The 25,032-nt window shown below is 39.9% G+C and overlaps 1 protein-coding gene across 1 annotated transcript in view; it reads left to right on the forward strand.

Annotated features, from left to right (window-relative positions):
* COL6A6 (collagen type VI alpha 6 chain) overlaps positions 1–25,032 on the forward strand; it is a 111,291-nt gene that overhangs the window by 74,177 nt on the left and 12,082 nt on the right. The window contains exons 24-32 of the mRNA XM_075062498.1: positions 1,118–1,180; positions 2,485–2,547; positions 2,748–2,798; positions 4,409–4,444; positions 7,267–7,329; positions 12,590–12,652; positions 13,792–13,827; positions 13,932–13,968; positions 20,976–21,469. Coding sequence (XP_074918599.1) covers positions 1,118–1,180; positions 2,485–2,547; positions 2,748–2,798; positions 4,409–4,444; positions 7,267–7,329; positions 12,590–12,652; positions 13,792–13,827; positions 13,932–13,968; positions 20,976–21,469 — 906 coding nt within the window. The remainder of the gene's footprint in view (positions 1–1,117; positions 1,181–2,484; positions 2,548–2,747; positions 2,799–4,408; positions 4,445–7,266; positions 7,330–12,589; positions 12,653–13,791; positions 13,828–13,931; positions 13,969–20,975; positions 21,470–25,032) is intronic.

Here is a 25,032-nt window from a genome sequence, read left to right on the forward strand (position 1 = left end):
TCTCACCTAACGTTTATATTTGCTTCATTGCCATGCTTTCCCCTCTCTTGGCAATACTGTCTAAAAGAAATGTCTGATGATTCTGTTGCTGTCTTTGCTTTTTGTATTTGGCACTTTGCATCTTAACTGAGCAGCTGTATTTTGCATGTTTCCGAAGTATTTACGGTCAATTTACCATGCAGAGAGGCTACATTCCTAATCTCTTCCAGAATTTTCTCTATTTCTGACAAGTTGCCACCTTTCTTGTGATCAGAGTCTCTGGAAAACCATTGCACTTAAAGAGCTAGACACACTGAGTTTCAACAGTAGAAGAAACTGTATTAGGGAGTTCCCTGAAGCTAACAATAGGTCTTCTCCTGGTTCTCTCTTGTAAACTTCCTTCAAGCCATATATGTTGTTTGGGCATATTTGTGTTCGAATGATGTGGCCGCTGTGACAAAATAGAAAAGTGAGACAAAATTCTGCTTCTGTTTATGATGGGAGTGGGAAACTCCCATTGAAATCAATATGATCCATATAAACCAGCTACAAAGCAGTGGAGATTGTATCCATTTAACTAAAGATAGAATTAGGCCTTTTTGGTTTATATATGACTACTATAGAAACTGTTTGGATGAGAAGCCAGTAGTAACTTTGTCTGGATTTTTTTTTATTAAGGAAGAACAGGTTTTAAGTCTACAGTATAATTACTTTATAGACACGTCTCTGTCTGGAATTGAGAAAGCAATGTTTGATGGATACTGAAAAAATGTTCTGTACCAGTCAAACTAGTAAATGTCCTTCATCTTGTACAATGTTGCTGCCATGCTGGTAGGAAAATAAATGTTTGGTCTAGACTTGAAGCAGTGACTCTAAGTATTATTTATGTTGACTGCTTTTGCTGCCTGCCAGATGGCTACGGAGAAAGCACAGGTGGCACAGTTGAGACTAGATTCTTGTCATTCTACATGAAGTGCTAATGTGGTGTTACTTGTTGAAGCTGAGCCATTGAACATTATTTGGTGGTTACAAGTTTGCAGAAAGAAGCAAAGTGATTTGATGGTGTGTTTTTGTTTTTGTTTTTTTTGTTTGTTTTTTCCAAATTCTCACTAGGTATCATATGTTCATTTAATTTCAGGGTGAACTGGGAGCTGCGGGTCCAAAAGGGAGTTCTGGCAGTCCTGGGATGAGAGGAAATAAAGTAGGTTTCATTCCATTAATGACTTCTGTTATTTTAAAAGTTTGTTTGTTCCCACCAGAAGATCTTGCCTTTGAGCCTGCTCCTGAAACAATCATTCAGGCAAAAGTCAATGAACGGTTTTTTTTGAATGACTACCTGTCTTTGACCTCAGTGGCAGCTGTATGCATAGTTCAAGGGCAATGCATAATCATAAGTAAGGCTGTGTTTCGGTCACGGGTATTTTTAGTAAAACACGTGGACAGGTCACAGGCAGTAAACAAAAATTCACAGCCCATGACCTGTCCATGACTTTTACTATATGCTCCTAACTAAAACTTGGTCCGGGATGCTGTGGGCACTCTGGGGGGCCAGGAAGTGGGGGGGAAAGGGGTGCTAGGAGGGGGATGGCCCGGCTCCTCCGCTGGTGCCGAGGGCAACACGGATGGTGGTGGTGGCAGTGACGCACAGCCCGGGACCCCCACTGGTGTTGTGGGGAAGGTGGGTGGCAGTGGTGGTGCACAGCCCGGGACCCCCACTGGTGTTGTGGGGAAGGTGGGTGGCAGTGGTGGTGGACAGCCCAGGACCCCCACTGGTTTTGGGGGAAGGTGGGCAGTGCACAGCCTGGGACCTCCACTGGTGTTGGGGGGAAGGGGGGAATGCGGGCAGCAGTGCATGGTCTGTGATCCCCACTGGCACTGGGGGAGAGGATTGGCTAGGCTGCAGGCTCCCTACCTGGCTCTGAGAGGCATGTCCCTGCAGCTTCAAGGGGCAGAGGCTTCCAGGCAGGCTCTGTGAGCTGCTCCTACCACAAGCGCTGGCTCCACAGTTCCCATTGGCTAGGAACCGCACCCAATGGGAGCTGCTGGGATGGTGCCTGGGGGCACGGGCAGTGCGCAGAGCCACCTGGTCCCTATGCCTAGAAGCTGCAGGGACATGCCAGTGAGAGCCGGGGAGCCCCCCCACACTGAGGTAAGTGTCACCTCCCACCCCAACCCCTGCCCCAGCACTGAACCCCTTCCCACACACCCAAGCTGTTGCTGCTGCTGGCCCAGGGGCTGGCCGGCTTGGGTAGCCCCTGAGCCAGCCACACTGTCTACTGCAGAAGTCACAGAAAGTCATGGTATCTCACTTCCGTGACCTCCATGACAGACATGCAGCCTAAATCATCAGTAATGAAGTGAGATTTACTGTTTATATTTATTAAACTTTTGGATTGTAGCTTCTACAATTTTCTTAAAATCAGTTGGATAGAAAGATTAATCAGGCTCTGTGGGTTTAAAAGATATTACTTACAAGTCTGAGATCATATTTATTGCATTTAACAGGGAGAATATGGTGATCCTGGAGAGATAGGACAGAGAGGGCCACCAGGTCAACGGGGAATACAGGTTTGTGTTTTATTCTCTCCATGTGTAGTGATAGCCAGAATCTAGTCCTTAATTTATAAATCGCCAATCCTGTCGCTTCTCTCTGTCCTCCTGACGTTTGGGTTGCTACACAGACACTTAGAATTAATATAGACATTAATAGCTGGAGTAAAGCACAGACAGAAAAAGCAGATGATTTAAATATAATGGTTTATTCACAGGGAGACGATGGTGCTGCTGGATATGGTGGACCAGGAGAGAAAGGAGCAAAGGTAAACATGAAAAAGGAAAAATAAATGGAAACTCTTAATTGTTTTTACTTTATTTTAGTGAGAGAGAAAACTGCAGGGGAAAAATGTTGTTTCATTATCATCTCTGACTGTAAATCCTGCAATCTGATCCACAGGCAGACTTCCGCACCCATTGACTTTGCAGGGGCTGCATAAAAATCCACCGTATGGCTGAAGTTGTAAGATTAGGGCCATCGGTTGTAAAGTCATTAGGATTGTTGTTTTTATTTGTCTATCAATTGCCGTGTGTGCCTATGGCAACATATAAACATTAGAAAATAAGTTATAAACTCTTAAAATTAGAGTAAAAGATAAAAATATAATAGTAATAACTTTAATTATTTATTGGAGCATTATTTTAATATTGTTGTTATCATAACAATATTTTAATGCTGTCCACACTCAGGAAGATATTGTTCTTGCCCTCAAGGGCTTCCGGTCTAAAAAGACAAGCAACACATGAAGGGTGCAGGAGAAGGATAGAATCAGTTGATATATCCTTCCTTAGATATATTTTATATAGCTTAGATACATTTTACAGTTAAATAAGTTCACATTTACATTTATCATTATTTACAAAACTTCTTTTGAAATGAGAGAGAAAATTCTGCCACACTAAAACTAATCAAAGAATAGTTCTAATTTACTCAGAAAAAAATGCCTCCAATATTGATTCCCCTCCACTCTGAATTGTGAGGTCTAATATTTTGATATATCAAATCTTTCTGTCATAGCCACAGATGCCTGACAGCCTAGCCAGTGCCTGTTCACTGTACAGTTCCTGTCTGTATTTAGGAAAAACTAGTACAGCTATTCTGGAGTATTTCATCTTTACATAGTCACTTCCTTTTAATATATTGATGCAATTAGGAGCACATGAATAGCCCAGTAAAGTACAGTGCTTCTTTATCTGTTTTAAATGATATATGTCTGACTAAAATAAGGGAGAACGGAACACTTTTTTTCAAAAGCTTTTTGTCTTTGTTTCGGGTAACTACTGCCAGACTCCCTGAACTTCTCCATCCATGTGTTAACCCTACTAATGCAAACCTCACCTTTAAATTCCCTTCTTCTGGCAAGCCTACCCCACTTTAGTAACATGCTGTCACACCCCTACTATATTTCTTGCCATTGCCCCCCCCCAAATACTTCATATGTTCTAAGGACTTAATCCAGAAGGGTGCTCTCATTGGCAATTTAGGATAACCAGCACATTGCAGGATTGGTCTCTAAACTTCCTGGTCTGCAGATATATTTTGGGTGCAACCCAACTCCCATTAAAATCAATGACAGTCTTTTCATTGACTCTAACAGGAGTTGGGTCTGGCCCTTTATGCATCAGTTGTATCATTCAGCTTACATTATAAGCTTCTTGCATCAGGGGCTGTGTCGTCTTCTGCATTTTGTACAATGCATGTCAGCACGTCAAAAAATAATAGATAGCAACAATAATACTGTTTTCCAGCACATTGCCAGTTTCACTGCTTATTATTGGGTTATGTGTCTGCTTCTGAAAAGTCAAATATAGGAGAAAAAACTGAGTAGAAATATCAATGTAATGGTAATTTTATCTTATTTACTGTAAATAACAGGGACAAGGAGGATTCACTGGAGATATCGGACAGAAGGTATCGTACTTCACATTAATGTTGTAGCTTTCTGGTCAATAGACTGGAGTAGCCTCTCCATTACACCACTTTTGCACCAACAGAACTCTGCTGCACTTAACAGTTAACGTTGGCATAAAAACAAAATAACAGAGTGGAGACTTTAAGGATGGAAATAAGTTTCAATGGTAGATTTTTGGTAGAATAAAAGAAACATTCTTGATGTTTCATGGGAAGAAAGTTCTGATTTATCTGTCAACATCTGAAATTCTTTGATACTAAAGGGTTAAAAAAAATTCTTGTTTGATCACCTTTTTGCTTGAAAATTTTTAAGTTTTTTAAATTTATTGCTTTTAATTATTGTGTCTCATTTCTGAGATTGTTGTTGGAGTCAAATCTTACATTTAGAGATGTCCTGAAACAGCCTCTGGGAACATGATTCTCTAAATATAGGTATAGCTGTGTATTGTGCCTGCTGGTTTAGGAGTGTGTGTCCCACTTCTTCCTGTCAGTAACGTGGAGAAGGTAGCAGATAGTGTCAGCAGTTACAAAGCATAGTTATCCAAACAAAGTGTCAGAAAAAATCCCCAGATAATATCTTGCACAGCCTTAGATGCACTTTTGTGTTTTGTCTTGTAGTGTTGTATATGAATCTGTGTGTGATATACATAGTCTATTGAAGCTATGTGTATGAAAAATACACTATTGACTAGACTTTTGTGCTGTGCATTACATATGAAGTATGACATCAATGTGTTGCATAACTGATGGTGAAAATATGCTGATATCTACTTACACACCAACTAAATTCATTGCCTCATCTCCTGAATTACACATAAATTACAGGTTGAAAAAATAATGTATAGTAGTACATGGCTGATCAAATTATCAAAATTACCCATTTTGGGGAGAAATTACCCATTTTGACATATTAAAAGGCTCCAGTTTTTTTTAAATGTCAGCCCTAAAAGCATGTCTGACATGCTCATCCTTAACTATTAGCACTTCTTTGCAATTGTAAAACCAAACACCCAAAAGTCATGTACTGCTGACATAGCTTCTTTGAGGGAGAATATATAAAACCAGAAAAAATACATGGGGAAACTGTAGGCCTAACTAGTCACTTTTAAGCAAAAAAGACAAGTTGTTTCTTCCAATCTTTTGTTTCTACTGCAGAATGTGTTTCTGTTGATATTTTAATTGCTCTAGAGTTGAATCAGGGTGAGGAAAGATTACTTTATGCCACCTTTCTACTTTTCTGATCAGTTGTGTCTGAAGGAAACTAGGAGCAGACGAAGAGCTACTCTAAGGTCTCAATCCTTCTCCCGTTGACTTCAATGGTGCCAGATTGTTTTATCCTCTGCTGCACTGACAGGAATAATCTCCTCTGACAGAGATCACCAGAACATAACCAGAATCCACCTTATATCTTGTGCTCCCCTGACAAACACCTTATCCTGAGGGAAGTAGCTGATATATTGCCAGTTATTTCCACTTTATGCCACCAGGGGATTCTCCTGCACTAGGGTTATCGTCCACCAGCTCTGTTAGGATAGCTCTCCAGCTAATTGGTTCTCTTTTGAACTGCTCAAAGTAGCAGGAGAGGGCTAAGTGTCTGATGCTGGGAGTCTAAATATAGTAAGGAGATATTTGGTCCACACCAATAATCTTGCACAATTGGAAATTAACACAGTAAAATAGTCAGCATGATGTGCTGTACTTTATAAACTTTCTCACAGGTAGATGCCAAAATAAACCTGGCACAAAGAGCGTTTTGATATCTTCTTTTTAATTTTAGCAGTGCAAAACAAAGCGTTTTCAGTGGAAGTATCAATGAAAAATACTGTTAAAAAGATTTAAAAGTTCTTACATCTCCTCTGACTCTTATACAGTAATAATATGCAATATGGATCAGTTGCTTCATTTAATTAAAACTTAACTAAAATAAAGACAGCATTGGGCCCACATCCAATTAAGTTATAGAAGGGCCTGAGCTGAAAAATTCAAAACAGAATCTAGAGTTTTGGTTCAGCCCATAGGAAAGACAGAGACCAGCTGTGAAATTTGGATCCTTATCTGGGTTTGGATTGTGAACTTGTCTCCTCAAAGTTCAGATATGTTTCAGATCCAGACTCTTAGGTTGGATCCATCTTTAAAAATCACCCCTTGCTTTTCTGCAGGCACAGAGGCAGTGACCACAGCCAGACCAATAAGGTTTCTTTGCACAGGGGCTGTGATAGGATATGGGGATTGTATGCTGAGGTCTGCATCCCAATACTGAGAAGTCCCTGAGAAGTTCTCAAGCAGCATTTTTCTTTGCTGATCTGTAAATGTCTGTTGTTGTTGATGGAAATACTTTTTTAATCAGTTTGTGTATGTACAGAGAAATTGACATTTACCAAAATTTACATATAAAAATCTAATCCTTCCAAGTCATGGAACTGGTATATGAGGTGGAAGGTAGACTGTGGAGGAGGAGGGAGCATGGAGGGTCAGTGTTTAGGACCATTATATGTTAACAAAAACCATCAGTGGTAGAGTATTAGCATACTAAATAGACAAGCACTTCCACATGGAAAGAATAAGAACTTAAACATTCCCCATTGACTCAGAAAAATGTGTATTTTCTGAAAGAATCTTTTGTTGGGGGTGGGTGAGACCACACACAGTGCTACTTGTATATATTTTTGTATATACCTATTTCGTATCAGTCTTTGCACTCTTAAAAGCGAGATGTATGAATGGAAGAATAAACAGCAGGAACCATTTCTTGAGTTATTCACATTTTTGTTTTAATGAATAACCATTTTCACACTTTAATTTTGCTGTATCCAATTAATTAGGGTGGAATTGGAGACCCAGGACCTCCAGGAGAACCTGGACCAAAAGGAATCAGAGGAAAAATGGCAAGCACTCTTTTATGAATATTCATTTGTCTTGAGATTGGCTTGTTGTTAATGTAGAAACCACGTCATTTTACCTGCCCAGATAATAGAAATCTGTTTTAAATAGATATCCTTTAACATGCTGAATTTATATGTATTACATTGGTTGTAAGCACAATAGTCCAGATCCTGCACTCTGATGCAGTTGCTTTTGTATACCACGAGCACATCTAAAACTGGTGTAGCCAGCTATGGAAGATCAATCTAGCGCAAGGGGTGGCCCCCAGTGGCCTATAGCTGGATGCCATGTTGTCGTCTCTTCGGACCGTGTAATGGGCCACTACCTTGAATGGTCCCTTACAATCTGTGCTAACTACTTGTGCTAAACAATCTGTACCACCTTACCTTTTGCTGTGACATTGGGAATACCTTTCCCAGACCTGAAGAAGAGCTCTGTGTGGCTCGAAAGCTTGTGTCTCACCAAGAAAACTTGGTCCAATAAAAGATATTACCTGATCCACCTTGTCTGTCTTTGGACCTGGAACTAGATAAGCTCATAGAGGAGAGGTCCATCGATGGCTATTAGTCAGGATGGGCAGGAATGTTGTCCATAGCCTCTGTTTGCCAGAAACTGGGAAAGGGTGGCAGGATGAATCACTGGATAATCACCTGTTCTGCTCATTCCCTCTGGGGAACCTGGCATTGGCCACTGCCAGAAGACCCAATACTGGGCTAGATGGACCATTAGCCTGACCCTGTGTGGCCGTTCTTTTGTTCTTATGACCAATGGCAACCTGAATAATTTACACTGGAAGACTGGTGTAGCACAGAGCTGGCTCCAAATCAGAGAAACACGATGTCAAATTATTTTGTAGAAATTCTGTGGAGGGCTGATGTTATGGGGAAGTTGGAGTGGGTGGAGGCATATTTTGTTGCTGTTTTTATTGGCTGAGACATTAACACTGCTTATTGTATTATGCTGTTTATGAATAATAAGTTTAATTGTTTCAGGGTTGCTAGAGCTCATATAAATGATTTTTTATATTTTAAATTGTAATTATAAATGAGTTACTTCAGAGTTACTAGTTTGAAAGAGTCTGATAGATTTGCCAAATCTTCTTCATTTAATAGGCCAAGGTAAACAAAACACTTCTTTTGGGGTAATTGTTTCCTGTTTTAACTGTATTTTCAGCTCCTCTGACAAAGGAAGGGCAAAGTCATAGTAGTAATTTTGTATTATAAGTTAGTCATGCAAATTGCTAACCTTTTTCAACACTTGTTTTTTGTAGTTATCACACTGTGACTTGTTTTTTCCCTCACTTCAGACTGATCTTGCTCCCTCTGAAATCAGAGACTTTTGCCTTTAACTTCAATGGGAGCCAGATTGGGTCCTTGACTTAGGGTTTTTGTTTTTGTTTTTTTGTACATGTAAAATGTTATTGGTTAGATATTACATGTGACATGGTGCCTATTATCCATTAATTTCTAACACAGGGTAAACTTTTCAAAAGCACCCAAGTGATTTAGGAACCTCAGTCCCATTGAAAGTCAGTGAAACCTTATACTCCCAAAGAACTTAGAGCCTTATGGAAATTTTGCCAACAGATGTTAATAAACCAGGAGAGGCAGCATGCCATTTGGATTATAAATGTGTGCATTGTGCTATGGTAGTTTAATTTGTAGCACACTCACTTCTGGGCCAGAAGAAGCTTTTCTGAAATACAGTCAGTTCCCTTTTCAAGAGCCAAGTGCTTGGTCATGCTAAAGTCACTGTCTGCTGCTGGAGCTGTGCAATATGACCTTAAAAATGGTGTTCAAATGGTGTGTCAGCATGGGAGGAGAACCTTGGACCAACATAGCTAAGAACATAAGAATGGCCATACTGTCTCAGACCAAAGGTCCATCCAGCCCAGTATCCTGTCTACTGACAGTGGCCAATGCCAGGTGCCCCAGAGGGAGTGATGATCCTCTCCTCACTGCATCGCATCTCACCCTCTGACAAACCTGAGCTAGGGACACAATTCATAGCCCATCCTGGCTAATAGCCATTAATGGCTTAACATTCAAGATTATTATCTAGTTCTCTTGTAAATCCCTGTTATAGTCCAGCCTTCACAGCCCACTCCTGCAGGCAAGGAGTTCCACAGGTTGAACTTGGTGTGGCTGTGTGAAGCAGCAAACTTCCTTTATTTGTTTAAACCTGCTGCCCATATTATCACATTGGGTGGCCGCCTTGTTCTTATAGTAAACTGGGAACAATAAATAACTCTTCCTTAATTCACTTTCTCCACATCACTCATGATTTTATATACCTCTGTCATATCCCCCTTTAGTCTCATCTTTCCAAGCTGAAAAGTCTAGCCTCTTTAATCTCTCCTCAGATGAGAGTCCCGTTCCAAACCCCTAATCATGTTTAGTTGCCTTCTGAACCTTTTTTAATGCCAGTATATCTTTTTTTGAGATGAGGAGACCACATCGTGTAGCACCGTATTCAGATGATAAGCGTACCATGGATTTATCCATAAGGGCATAGTTTCTCCGTACTTATATCTCTAGACCCTTTTTAATTATTCCTAACATTCTTGTTTTGCTTTTTTGATTGCTGCTGCAGGCACTGCAATGGAAGTTTCAGAAGAACTATCTATGATGACTCATGATCTCATTTCCTGATTAAGTTGTAACATAATTAGCCGCCCATATATTGTATGTGTAGTTGGGTTATTTTTTCCAAAAAATGTGGGCATTACTTAACATTTATCCACCATTAACGTGAATTGCCGTTTGTTGAGCCACAATCAGCTTCATTTTGTGAGATCTTTTTGAAAAGTTCTTCACAGTCTGCTTGGTTTAACTTTTTGAGCAGTTAGTATGCATCTGCAACTTTGCCACCATACTAGTTTACCCCTTTCTCGCAGATCATTTATGAATAAGTTGAAAGGGATTGATCCTAAGGACTGTCTTGGAATACCACTAGTTACCCTCTCGGGCATTCTGAAAATTTACCATTGTTTTCTCCCTTTGTTATCTGTCTTTAACGCAGTTCTCAATCCATGAAAGGATCTTTTCCTCTTATCCATGACAACTTAATTTATGTAAGAGTCTTTGGTGAGGACTTTCTAGAAATGCTAAGTAACTGTTCGCACTTGATCCTCTTGTCCAACATGATTTGTTGACGCCTTTTAAAGAACTCTAATAGATTAGTAAAACATATTTCCTTTAACAGAAACGCGTGTGAACTTTTGCCACAAGTTATTTCTTGTACGTGTCATAACAATTTTATCTTACCATTGTTTCAAACTAATGTTGGCCTTGTAATCTGACGTTAGACTTACCAGTCTTAATTCGCAGGAATCACGCTCTAGAGGCCTTTTAAATATTGGCGTTACATTAGCTATCTCCCAGTGCATTGGGTTAAGAAGCCTGATTTAAAGATTGGGTTACAACCATAGTCAATAGTTCCGCAGTTTCAGCATTTGAGTTCTTTCACGAACTCCTGGATGAAAAAAAAGGTTGGGCCATGCTGGTCCCGGTGACTTGTTACTGTTAAATTTATCATTAATTTTCAAAACCCAGGGCTGGTCATTTTTGCATAGTTCCCCTTTCTGAAATTAAATGCCACAGTGTTGGGCTGTTGAGGTGTTCTTCCCACCACAGGGATGTTAAATGTTGTTATATTATGGTCACTATTTCCAAGTGGTCCTTTTATAGTTGCCTCTTGGACCAGATCCTGCTCTCCACTCAGAACTAAATCGAGAATTGACTCTCCTCTTGTGGGTTCCCATACCAGCTGCTCCAAGAAGCAGACATTTAAAGTATCGAGAAATTTTGTCTCTGCATTTCATCCTGAGGTGACATGTACCCAGTCAATATGGGGATAATTGAAATCCCCCACTATTATTGAGTTCTTTATTTTGATAGCCTCTCTAATCTCCTCCCTTAGCATTTCATCATTACTATCCCTGTCCTGGTCAGGTGGTTGATAAGAATATAACAGTAGGGATCTATTATTAGAGCATGGAATTACTATCCATAGAGATTCTATGGAACATGTGGCTTCACTTAAGATTTTTTACTTCATTTTCTTTCACATATAGTGCCATTCCTCCGCCTCCTCCCCCCTCCCCACCCCCACACAACCTATTATGTCCTTCTGATATATTTTGTACCCTGGAATGATTGTGTCTTATTGATGGTCCCCACTCCACCAGGTTTCTGTGATACCTATTATATCAATATCTTCTAACACGAGGCACTCTAGTTCACCCATATTATTTAGACTTCTAGCATTTGTGTACAAGCACTTTAAAAACTTGTCACTGTTTATTTGTCTGCCCTTTTCTGATGTCAGATTAATTTTATTTGAATGTTTCTCGTGTGATCTGGCCCATACTTTATCTTCTTCCAGCTTCTCCTCCTGACTAGAATCTAGAGAATCTCTATCAATAGACTCTCCTCCAAGAGAAGTCTCTGTCTGATCCACGTGCTCCTCTCTGCTCTGCAACCTTTTTAATGTTAAGTGCCAGCAGTCTGGATCCACTTTGGTTTAGGTGGAGCCCATCCTTCCCATACAGGGTCCCCCTATCTCAAAAGTTTTCCCAGTTCCTAATAAATCTGAACCCCTCCTCTCTACACCATCGTCTCATCCACACATTGAGACTCTGAAGCTGGCTTTACTTCCACTGCTCTTGCCCTCCTGGTGCAGGGATTGTGTCAGTGATGGTTGAAATTATTTAGGGGTGCATAGTTAGGGATAGAGGGAGTGGGACACTTATTTGGCACTTCCCATCCAAGGATATCAAAGCACTTTATGAATATGAATGAATTTAGCCTCAGTGTCTTTGTGAGGTGTAGGCAGGCAAGTGTTGTTGTTCCCATTTTACCATGAGAAAACTAAATCACAGAGAAGTTAAGATTCTTTCCCAGGATTACACAAAGAGTCCATTGTAGAGATGAGAGTAGAATCCCTATCTCCTGAGTCACTGTGCTGTAAGCATTGCTAGCATTCAGCTCAACCACCCAAAGAAAAGCAGTAGTATGCTGCCATCCTGTTTTTCTTTTCAAAATAGTTATATGTAAAAATATATAGGGCCTGATTGTTTTCTCACCTAGCTATAAATCAGGAGTATATCCATTGAACTGAATGGAGTTAAACTGGTATAAAACTGGCATTAATGAAATGGAGAACTGGGCCTTAGAGTAGAGAAGTATGAAATAGTATCATAATTGCTGTATATACCATTTGTAGATTATCTGTCTGTCTAACTTATGCCAATATTTTCAGGGTACTGCAGGTCCTTTTGGTCCAAAGGGATTTCCAGGAGACAAGGGATTTCCAGGACACAGGGTATGAATTGACCACATAAAGTGTATGTAATTTTATTTGCATAAAAGATACTCCCTTTGAATTTTAAGGCAAGTATAGGAGATTTTTTTTTCCTGTCTCAGTATGTGTTCAAGAGTCTAAATCATTAATACACTCACATTTTGGAATGCCAGGGGTAGGTATACTGTAAGCTGCTTGGTGATGTCACTTTGAAAATGCTAATTCTGTATTTTTGCCAGCAATAGGACAATGTTTGTGTGTTTGTTTGTATATCAAATTATGTTACAATATTTGAACTAAAATTCTAAAGGTCAGATTTTGGAAAAAGAGACCCAAAGTCTATGCATGTAATTTGTGTGTCTAAATTTTCACAGTACTGCAATTAAGAGCATAAATCGGGTATTTGCATGTGCAAATTATTATTTAGATGCCCAAATCTAATTTTGCATGCAAATCTAGACACCTCTTTAAATGCCTAATTGTACTTAAAATGTAGATGCAATCTTTTTACCTTTGGACCTTGGGCCTCTCCTGAAAACTGGCAATTAAAGAAAACACGTGTTGCATTTTTTTTTTTTTAAATTAGGAACGTATATCTGGTTTTTGGAATTTTTTTCTAGCCATGTCTGAAGTTTGCAGCTTTCTGCTGTTTTCTGATAGTTTTGTAATATCAGGCTGGAATTAAAAGGTCCCAATAAAAGTGAACTGAGATTTCACTCATCTCAGAAATTGAATCTGGACTCCACTCAAATCTAATTTTTGTTTGTAATCATTATTTGGGCATAAGCGGCTGTAATGTCACACAAAGATATATTGGACTGATGCTTAGGGGCAGCAACATTACTCCTGATTTTCAAAGGTGCTGAGCACTTGGATTCCCATATATATTAATTATTTATTATTCTCTCTCTCCCCAAAGCCCATTAAAATAAAATAACTCTTTCTTTTTCTGTTTGGGTATCATGATCCCACCATTCTAGAACTTAAATTGCCACCACAGCACAATACATATTAAATGAAAAGAAAGAAAATATAGCAGAACTCGATTGTACTATATGATTGTCTCACTGTACAAGCCATTCTTGCAGTTTAATAATTATAATTATCCAGGCATTTGAAAGCTTTAAATTATCTAGTAATCTACAATCTTGTTCTTCTAGGGCGCTAAAGGAACAATGGGACTGCACCCTTTTCCCGTATGTATCTCTGGCGTGTTCTATAGTCAGTATACATTTAGAAATAAACCATTTCATCAGCTAAGAATTCCTTTCTTTCTCCTTGTTTTGTTTCTGTTCTGCAGCCATGTGAAGTCATTGACTATGTGCGCAGACACAGCCGTAAGTACATATCTTGCTTTATAAAATTGCATCACCCAAAGGGTCAGCACTTGAAGTGATTATTTTAGGGAAAGAAAATCAAGTTCTAGTTACCACTTATTTTTCAGTGTACAGACTTAACGGCCATTTACATGCAAAAGAGAGTAAGTGCTTGACAAGTAAAGAGCTTTCATTTCAGAAAGAGTATTTTTGGCTCACAGTAGATCCCTTTTACGGTGCTGTTTTAGCTCTGTTTGTACCATGCACTATTTGAATCGGTGAACGTCTATTGATTCTAGTAATCAGTCAGTAACTCTGCATGATTATTTCTAACATGATTCTCTGATTTCCTTTGAAAGTTCACAAATTACGAAACAAACAAAAGCCCTCTTTTGAAATATAAGACTATTTTAAATGGCAATCACTGTTCTAGGGATCTGTGTTCTCTTTGTTGTGTATAAAATAGCCTTCATGGAAATTAGGTGCTTGGGGCACTTGGAAAGGGCTAGTGTCCAGATGAATAATGAAGATGCCCCGAGTGTCCTTAAGGGAAGATAAGTAAGTAAATTACATTATTTTATGTAAATCAATCTTAAATACAGATTATGGACCCTTACTCATGTAACTAATCTTGATCTTCAGTGAAAGTTCAGCTGAGCTGGTCTAAGCAGAGAATATTTGAGAAAACGTTAGAATGTTTCAGTCCAGTGTCTCGAATCATGGAGTTTGTCGAAACAAATTCAGAAGTTTGGATAATTTGCTGAGTTATATCTATTTCTCTAAACTCTGTTAGACACCGGGGACCATAGACATCCACAATAAGAACATGCAATCGAAATTAACAGACACAAGCTGAACTCCCTGTGCACTTAACAACTTCCATTGAAACCAATGAGTGTTTTTGCATGCACAGGGAATGCTGTAAAATTATAGGTGTGCAATCCATGATACTACAAAAACAACAAGGAGTCTGATGACACCTTAAAGACTAACATTTATTTGGGCATAAGCTTTTGTGGGTCAAAACCCACTTCTTCAGATGCATGGAGTGAAAATTACAGATACAGGCACGAATATATATTTGCATGTGAAGAGAAGGAAGTTACCTTACAAGTGGAGACCCAATGCTGAAGGCCAATTTAGTCAGGGTGGATGTGGTCCACTCCCAATAATTGAGGAGGAGGTGTTAATACCAAGAGAGGGAAAATTGCTTTTGTAGTGAGCCAGCCACTCCCAGTCCCTATTCCCATGACACTACAAGTTTTCTTTTTTAAAGAGATTTTAAGATTGTTTTAAAAACATACTATATAATATTTTTTCCCTTTTTTGTTTAGCTTGTTGGCAGGGTGAGTACTGTTTATTATTATATTGCTTTAGATAAAATCTTAAAATATATCAATGTTTCTGGGAAGATGGTTTAAGTAAAGACCTCCCTTTTGATCTGGAGTTTCACCTCTTTAAGCTCCCCACCTGCTGATAGATCAGCCACTGTTTGTCTCTGGCTAACTAAGCAGAACAACTGTAGTTCTGCAATTCTGTAAAGAGAGCATGCCTCTCATTCCCTGCCCATCATATCACTACTTCTTAATTTGTCTGACTTCTCTTCCAATAGGCATACCCTTTCTGCTTTATTTCCTCATTGATGGCTTGCCCCTGAGCATGCTCTACTCATGCAGATTTTAAAATAAATATTCACCCTGCTTCACCTCTTTTTTTTTTTTTCTTCTTTTTTTTGAGAACTTCAAGTCAGCTAGTGCTGGCTATGTGAATCCCCATTACCTAATATTGTATCGGCAGAGTTCAGTGACTAGATAAGACAACGTTAACTAGAGTTCAGTTGATCCCAGTCTATTCTGATATCTTGGTTTCCAGCTACAGCTAGAAAAAACAAAAAAACACTTAGCTCCTGGCCCTATGTCCTTCTGAGTTATTCTAGTTCCTTTGTGACCTGATTTTAAGAGGTTCTGAACATCTGCATTTCCATTCAATGCAGTGGGAGATGTGGATGATCAGCACCTCAGAAATTTAGGCCATTACCGTAAAGATACTTTTGGTTCATCTGTGGATTACTTGTCTTTTTAACCACTAAAACTGTGAATTATGTCACTTACCCTGCAGCCCTCACATGAGTAATTTTTTTGTCATGTGAGCTGTCCAATTGACTGACTATAAAAGTTTTACCTCTGTGGCTCTTTGAGGTTTACTCACGTTTGTGGGAATTACGGGATGATTTGGCATTAAAACTTCATTTGTCCTCCTCAATATCTGATGAAGTACCTAGCATCTGAGGCAACTTTGCAAATAAACATATTTTGAGGGGAAATCCCTTGGGAAAACCTACCCCATTGTTTTCTTCTTTCACACCCAGAAGTTCTCATTGACCTTCTCAGAGTGCTACTTTTATACCCTCAATTTTCAAGGCCCTGCATTGAGTCCTCCACTGTGGGATAAAGACGATTGGACATGTGATCAGATAGGGGCCATCAGTGCTTCTCTTTAACTAGTCATAGTAATGGTTGTGTGGTGTGATTCCTGCATCCACAGCAGGAATGAGAAACCAATATTCTTCCTTTAATCAAGAATTTCTTCACATTGAGTGTCAGCCTTGACAACTATTCACACTTATGAGTTTGCTGTCTTGACAGTCTGCATATATTTGCAGTTTCAGATGTATTGGAGTTGATAGGATCATGCACTGAACCAAAAAGGAGGATATAGTCTTCTTTTAGTTTAATTTCCACAAATCTTTTAAGTTTATGGTCCAGCCCATCACTGGTTCCTATTGTATGACTATTTTCAGATTATATTCTCATGGCCTGTTCTTTTATGTTTCTGATTTGCTTCTTGGTGTATTAGCATCCTCAAGTCTTCGTATAATTTGTCTTTTGATAGTGGTAAAGCCTCCATAGAGCTAATCTCCTGGAATGTTACTATTATCAATTCCAAAGCAGTATATAATCTGCTTTTGTATCTCTTTCTCTTATATCTTTATCTTGTTGCTTATCCTGTGTTGGCCTCTCTCAGGGACACAGACAGGGCTCCACTTCCTACATATTCCAGTGTTGCCTCACTTCTTCAGACTGATGATGAATTTTGTTCTCTGACTCTGTGACATCTCCAGGATACAATCCAGACTAACGAGTATCTCTGTCACCCCTACCCTCTAACCTGGGATGCTCTTTACAATGTTTTACTGCTCTAGCCTCCAGCCTGGACTGCTCCCAAACAGCCTCCAGCATGGAGCTCCAGCCTCCAGCATGGAAGCTGCTCCCAGCTATGTCTGTGTGTCCCAGCTATGTCTGTGTGTGTTTCAGCCAGCCACACCTTGGCGCTTACCAACCTTAGTTATACCTTAGTGACCCCCAAACACCCCCAGTCCTATAGACTTTTCCCCTGGAAATGTATGTCCTGTACTGCCCAGCCCACTCCCGCACAATAGAAGTTTATGTATAGTCTGTTACTGCCTTAATAGAAATAATATGCACTTAACTTTGATCCCAAATGGCATTTAAAACACAGGATTAAATAAAACAATAAAACAAGTTTATTAATTACAAAGAGAGATTTTAAGTGAATACAAGAAATGAGGCATAAAAATCAGAAATTGTCACAAGAAAATAAAGTTCAAATGCTACTGCTGCCTAACTTAAACTATATTGGATTCAAGCAAAGTTTCTCATCATACGCTTTCAACAGTCTTACTGACCAAACTTAGTAGGTCAGGACCCTTTCTCCAGTCCCAGGAATGCTTCTTTTGTTGCTTCTGGTGCTGTGAATGTATCTTGAGGTGTTTGTTTCTCTTTTTATAGTGTTAGTCCTATTCTTGAAAACATTTCCAGGTGAGATTCAGGAGACAAAGTCTATGGGGAAGGACATTCCCTGCTGTGTTTTCCTCACCTTTCTGATCACCCTTGCCGCTTTACATCCCACTCGCCAAAAAACACATCCCCAACCTTACCAAACCATAGTGTCTCCCACTGTGTTCTGATCTTGATTTGCTTTTCTACTTTTGCCTTCCCTCAAGATCTATTTCAGTTCCATGACTTTATGGCCTGACCTCCAAGTCTCTGCTGCACTCCATTGCTGATCCGCACCCTATTAAAAAGCCAGCTTGCTTTCTACAGTTAATTGACTCACCGTTCCAGTCAAGTTACCTCATTACTCATTGGTGACAGATTAATCATAGAAATGTTGTACTGGAAGGGACCTTGAAAGGTCATCTAGTCCAGCCTCCTGCACTGAGGCAAGATCATCACTGATAGATGTTTTGTCTAATCTGTTCTGTTCTGAAAATCCTTCAATGATGGGGATTCCACAACCTCAACTATCTTTATAGTTAGAAAGTATTTTCTAATATCTAACCTAAATCTCCCTTACTGCAGATTAAGCCCATTATTTATTGTCCTACCTTCAGTGGACATGGAGAATAAGCGATCACCATCCTCTTTGTAACAACCCTTAATATATTTTAAGACTTACTAGGTCCCCTATCAGCTTTCTTTTCTCAAGACTAAACATGTCCAGTTTTTTAACCTTTCTTCACAGGTTAGCTTTTCTAAACCTTTTATCAGTTTCTTTGTTATTCTCAGGACACTCTCTCTAATTTGTCCACATCTTTCTTAAAGCATGGTGCCTAGAACTGGATGCAGTACTCCAGCTGAGGCTTCACCAGAGCCAAGTAGAGCAGGACAATTTCTTGTGTGTCTTACATATGACACTCCTGTTAATATATCCCAGAATATTAGCCTTTTTTGCAACTGCATCACATCGTCGACTCATTCAATTTGTGATCCACTATCACCCCCATATCCTTTTCAGTAGTAACACCACCTTGCCAGCTATTTCCCATTTTGTAACTGTGCATTTTATTTATTCTAAGTGTAGTTCTTTGCACTTGTCTTTATTGTGTTTCATCTTGTTGATTTCAGACTAATTCTCCAATATATCAAGGTCATTTTGAATTCTAATCTTGTCCTCCAAAGTGCTTGCAACCCCTCCCAGCTTGGTGTCATCTGCAAATTTTATAAGTATAACCTTCACTTCTTTTGTCCAAGTCATTTAATGAAAATGTTGAATAGTGCTGGATCAAGGTCAGACCTCTGCATGACCCCACTAGATAAGTCTTCCCACTTTGACAGTGGACCATAGACTCTATTCAAAGAATAGTTATCATTCAACTAGTTGGGTACCCACCTTTTAATAATTTGATTTAAATCATTTTTCCCTAGCTTGTTTATGAGACTGTCATGTGGGACTGTGTCAAAAGCCCTACTAAAATCAAGATATATCTTGTCTACTTTTTCCTGCCTATCCACCAGTCCAGTAACCCTGTCAAAGAAGAATATTAGGTTGGTTACGCATGATTTGTTCTTGACAAATCTATGTTGGCTATGATTTATAATCCTGTTATCCTCTAGGTGCTTACAAATTGTTTAATAATTTGTTCCAGTATTTTTCCTGATATTGAAATTAGGCCTATAATTCACTGAGTCCTCTTTGTTCCCCTTTTTAAAGATAAGTGCAATATTTGCCTTTCTCCAGCCTTCTGGGACCTCACCCAACTTCTGTGAGTTCTTAAAGATAATCACTAATGGTTCCAAGATTCCTTCAGCCTAGTTCCTTAAGTACCATAAGGTGAATTTCATCAGGTCCTGCTGACTTAAATACATCTTACTTACCTAAATATTCTTTAACTTGTTTTTCCTTTATTTTGGCTTGTGTTTCTTCCCCCTTTTTTGTTAATATTAATTGTGTTAAGCATCTGGTCACAGTTTACCTTTTTAGAGAAGACTGAAGCAAAACAGTCATTAAACACCACAGCCTTCTTGATGCCATCCAGTACTAGCTATTTTTCACAGCTAACTAAAGGACCTACACTTTCCTTCATCTTTCTCTTCTCCAAATGTATTAATAGAACCTCTTGTTGTTGCCTTTTATGTCCCTTGTACATTTTGTGCCTTAGCCTTTCTGATTTTGTCCCTATGTGCTTGCGCTATTCTTTTGTATTCTTCTTTAGTAATTTGTCCATGTTTCCACTCTTTGTAGGATTCCTTTTTGATTGTCAAGTTATTAAAGAGCTCCTCATGGAGCCATATTGTCTTATTATTCTTCCCATCTTTTCTTTGCATCAGGATAGTTTGCTGTTGTGCTTTCAATACCGTCTCTTTGAGAAATTTCTGTTTCACACCTCTCCTGTGAACTCCTTTTGCCCTTAGATTTTCTTCCCACGGGACCTTATCTACCATTTCTCTTCATTCGTTAAAGTCATTTTGGTGTTTCTCTTTTCTTAGAGTTTTCTCTTATAACAACCTTTTGGGTACCATCATGGTCCTCTTTATGGCCTGTACCATGAGCTTAGATTGCCATTTTCTTTCCATCCACTAGCTTTCTTTTCAGCTGTCTTTCCTAACGTCATGTGTCTCCACTACCATTTGGAGTCATTAAACACATTGAAATGTATTTAAACATAGAAGTACCCTATGCTTTTCCATAGTTTAGTGTTGCATTTAAGTAAAGTACAATAGACATGGTAGGGCCCATTGTGCCTGATAAGCATGGAACTGGGCCCACTACAGAACCACTTTACCACAGAGAGCGCTCCAGGAGTGATTGTGCCTCAGGAAATGCAATCCCTTCTGGATCTTCTAGACAGGAAGGGAAGTGCTCAATAATCCCCCTCTGCACCCAGCCAGTTTCTCAGACCTGTATGTGGTATGGGAGGGGGCAAGACTATATGACTTTGGCTTCTCCCTGCCCATTCCTCCCTGTTCGAAGGAGTCCAGGGACTGCAATTGTGTCCAGCACATGCACTCCTCACTGCAGTGTCTGAAAAAGTCTCATTGCATTCCTAAACTGTGTCCCAACATGACCTGCCCTTGCATCCTTTTCTGTAGAGTGAGTCCCTAGATAGCCTGATATAATGTTGCATGCTATCTAGGGAAAACAAAATAAAATGGTTATTAATCACTTTAAAATAGCTTGGATTTTTATCTTGTATAATTTGTATAACAACTGTTTTTATCTTCTAGAAAAACCAGAATGCCCAGTATATCCAACGGAACTAGTGTTTGCTTTGGACATATCCCAGGATGTCACATCCCAGTTATTTGAAAGAATGAGAGAGATTGTAATATCAGTAGTGAAAGCCACCAAAATTAGAGACAGCAACTGCCCAGTGGGAGCTAGAGTCGCTGTTGTGTCCTACAATTCCAACACTCATTATCTGATCCGCTTCTCCGAGTTCTACGGCAAGAATCAGCTCCTCAACAAACTTAATAATCTGGCTTATGAGAGATCCTCAAGTGAACGGGATATTGCCAGAGCAATGAGATTCGTTGCCAGGAATGTTTTCAAGCGAACTCGCCAAGGTCCTAATGTGAGAAAAGTAGCAGTGTTTTTCAGCAATGGGCCATCAGCAGATGAATTTTCTATTAACACAGCAGTTCTGGAGTACACTGCGTTTTCTATTGTTCCAGTAGTTATCGCTTTTAATGATGTTCCCCTCCTCCATCGTGCTTTCGCGGTAAGAAATCCACTAACGTTTTCTTTTTGATGTTCAGTAACAAGACTTTGTATTTCATAGCCTTCAGAACATAGTGGGCCACATTCATCCTTTGGTGTAACTCCATTATCTTCATTGGAGTTACACCCAGGACAGATCTGGCCCATTGTATTGGTTATTTGTGATCATATCAAGGGGTCAAATCCTGTAGCACTTACATGAATAGTACTTATTAATGTTAGTGATTCCATTCAAGTCAGTAGAACTACTTGTTTAAGGACTATGCAACCTGTAAAACTGTATGACTTGGTGCTTAATCAGAGTATTTAATAAATTCAAGAAAACTTGGCCTGATTCTCCACTCCACTTACACTGTCTGTCATTTACCCCTGTACAACGTGAGCGCAGACTAGCAGTAAAACAGTACCAAACCAGAATAGTGGTGTTTTCCACTCACTCTGCCTGGGGGGTAAATGACTACACAAGGGGCAAGGCAGTGGAGAATCAAACCCAATGTACTTGAAAACTGTAGAGTTCACTACCAAAGCAATGTGTTTGTGGAAGTATTAGTATTTGTGACAAGGAAATCCTTTAAACAACAGTGGGAGAGAGAGAAGGGCATCTTATGAAGAAAAACACTATGATTCTTAATTATCTGGTGGCTTGCAGAGCTTTCACTGATTACATAATCGAAAGATAACAGGGTCGCATAGTTGTAGCTGAGGGAATAATTCAGCCTGCAGAACCTTTATTAGCATTGACGGGGTGTGAAATGGGGACAATCCAAGTTGACTGTCAACAGCTAAGCTGAGTTGGTGAGAGGCAAGACAGTTTTCTTGCAAACTGTGCAGACTTGGTATGGAAATCATTGAGGCCCACTGAATATGGAGACCCACACTTCAGTCATTGTTTTAGGGTAGCAGAGCAATTTCCGCTCTGGATTTAGCAACAGCAACAAATCAAAGAGCAGATCTGCGCAATGTGACTAAGTTTGCATAGCTGTAGGAACAATAAGTTTGGATTTCTATTTTTTTTCTTATTTTAACAGTTGGTGCAACTTTAATGTTTCTCTAACACAGTTTGCCACATCTAATGTTCCTTACAGTTCCTATTCAGCTAATTTGTTCTGTGATGACATTTCCAGTTACCACAGTGCAATTATAGGATAACACTACCTTGGGCCAAATGCTGATCACATGAGCAAGATGATCAGGACTCGAGCCCTTGCAGCACTCGTTACTTGGTGTCTAAAACTGTATTCTGTGCATAGTTGTGCTGCAGTATGTTCTCTGAAGAGATTGTTCTTTTGCAGCATTTTTTGCTGGAAAGGAGAAAAATCAGTTGGAATTTTACAGCTTCAACACTCTGTGTTTTTGATGTTATTGTAAGAATTACTTTACAATACAGCATGTTGTCATGGATTTCCTTGGAAACTCTGTACTCTCTTTCAAGGTGAAAGAATAGAAGCTTAACAAAGATATAGTTGAAGACACTATTAAGAGAAATCAGTTGAACAAAGGGATGTGGAGTAGGACGGCCCCCACACAGGAACTTCAGTTTCCCTTGGAATCCATTTGTGCATAGGAACATTGTCTCTCTCAGCAGCAAATTCAAACCCTTTATATTAATAAAAGGGTCACAGTCCACAGATCTCTCATAGTAAAACAGTTCTTCTCAAACGCCCAAAGGTTACAACAAGGTTACAATGCAGCAGCTCGTCAGTCCCGTGCAAAGGTCACCGTTCCCCAGTCACCCAGCGGAGAGTCACTAACCACTCTGTCCCAGTTCCTTTAGCCCCTGTTCCAGGGCCCCATTCTCCAGGGCATCTACCTGGGTGTTCCAAGACCCACAACTCTTCTCCCATAGCCCCAAGGCAGGTCTCCTGGGACATAACTCTCCAGTGTTCTACTGAGCCAGGCTTCCCTCCCTGAGAGTCCTACCTCTGCTCAGGGAACATCCCTCCAGGACAACCCTCTTGTTTTGGACTCTGCTTCCTGCAGCCCTCCACTCAGGCTTGCTGCAAGGGGGCTTCCCCTAGTGCTCTACTCACACAGGCCTCTCTGCCTGTGATTTCTACCTCTGGGATCCACCCTCCAGCATCAACCCTTCTTGCTTTGGGCTCAGCTTCTCCCACCCAGCCAGGTTTTTCCCCTTCTTCATAGGGGCTTCTGCATGAGTTCTCCCTTAGCTCCATGGGATTCCTCAGCTCTGGCCAGGCCCCAGTGCTGACCTCTTGCTCCTTCCAGTGTCTCTCTGTACAGCTCTCCATTGCTGCTGTTTCTCCTTGTCTCTCTCCTCTTTATGGGCAGCTCGCACCTGCCCTTCTCTGCCCTTTTCAGTCAGTGCTCTTGAGCAGCTCCGACTCACTGGGTCTCTCCCCGCACTAAGGCCAAAGTTGAGGTGTTCTTTTTTAAGCCTAACTGGGGGTCAACTGACCAGTCATAAGTGCATTGGCATCTTCTCTCTTAAAGGGCCAGTGTTTTGTTTTTTTTAAGGCTACAGATTTGGGCTTTACAGTAATTTAAAGGCATGTTTAAAGAGTGAATGATGGAAGCATGGAGTAAGAAATCTAGAAATAGCTAGTTGAGGGATACATGGCATATTTCTTAAATATATCAGACCCAATAGTCTGCCAAATCAGTGTTGGCTAAGAATAAAAATTCCAAAGCAAGCCCAGAAAGTGGGCATAGAATTTTTATGCATCACTCTCTTCTGCCCCTTTTCCCCTCTCCCTTTAAATAATAACTCCTAGCTTGCGTTACGTTGCATTACATCAGTGGAAAGAGAACTATTTTGGAATAGAATAAGATGCCTAGTATCACTGATTCCCCGTTTCAGCATCCAGTGCTTTAACCCCTCCATTGAAGTCAATGGGAATTCTGTTCAAGGAGACACTGAAGGACAGGCCCCGTCGCTTTGTAAGGAGTAGCTAGTGTTTGGAAACACTCAATGTAGCATTTTTGTTTTGAGAATTATTCTCAATCCTTACTTCTGCTTGGAAAACTAGAGTATGCAGTGCCTTGTTTTTGGACATGCATCTAAAGTCACACCAGTTTTCTACTGAATTAACTGTGTGTCAGATGAAATGCTCCAAATCACGCAAGCTGGCTGACTCTGAGATTTGGAACACACGAGCCCCTATAGAGGGCAAAACTTCAGTGTGGAGGTGTGTCATAAACAGATAGCTAAGGGTTAATGTTTCTTTTACCTGTAAAGGGTTAACAAAGGGAACCAAACACCTGACAAGAGCACCAATCAGGAAACTGGATTTTTCGAAGCTTAAGGGAGGGAATTCGGGGGTGTTTTTTGGTCTTTGTCTGTTCTGTGCTCTCTCATTATTAAGAGGGTCTATCTTTCCAGTCCTCTAATCTTCTGTTCCCAGGTTGTTGTAGCAAAAGATAGTCTTGTACTTGTGTGCTGTGATTTGCATTTGTGTATCGTGGCTGGAGTACTTTATGTGATTTGGCTATAAGTACTTAAATTGTATGTTTGGGTAAGGCTGTTTATCCTTTGTTGACTGTTTATTTCTTTTCTATATTGTTTGAAAAGCCTGTTTCTTCTAACAGAGAACTGCTAGATTCTAT

This window comes from Chelonoidis abingdonii, chromosome 2, assembly GCF_003597395.2.
Source record: "Chelonoidis abingdonii isolate Lonesome George chromosome 2, CheloAbing_2.0, whole genome shotgun sequence".
NCBI lineage: Eukaryota > Metazoa > Chordata > Testudines > Testudinidae > Chelonoidis > Chelonoidis abingdonii.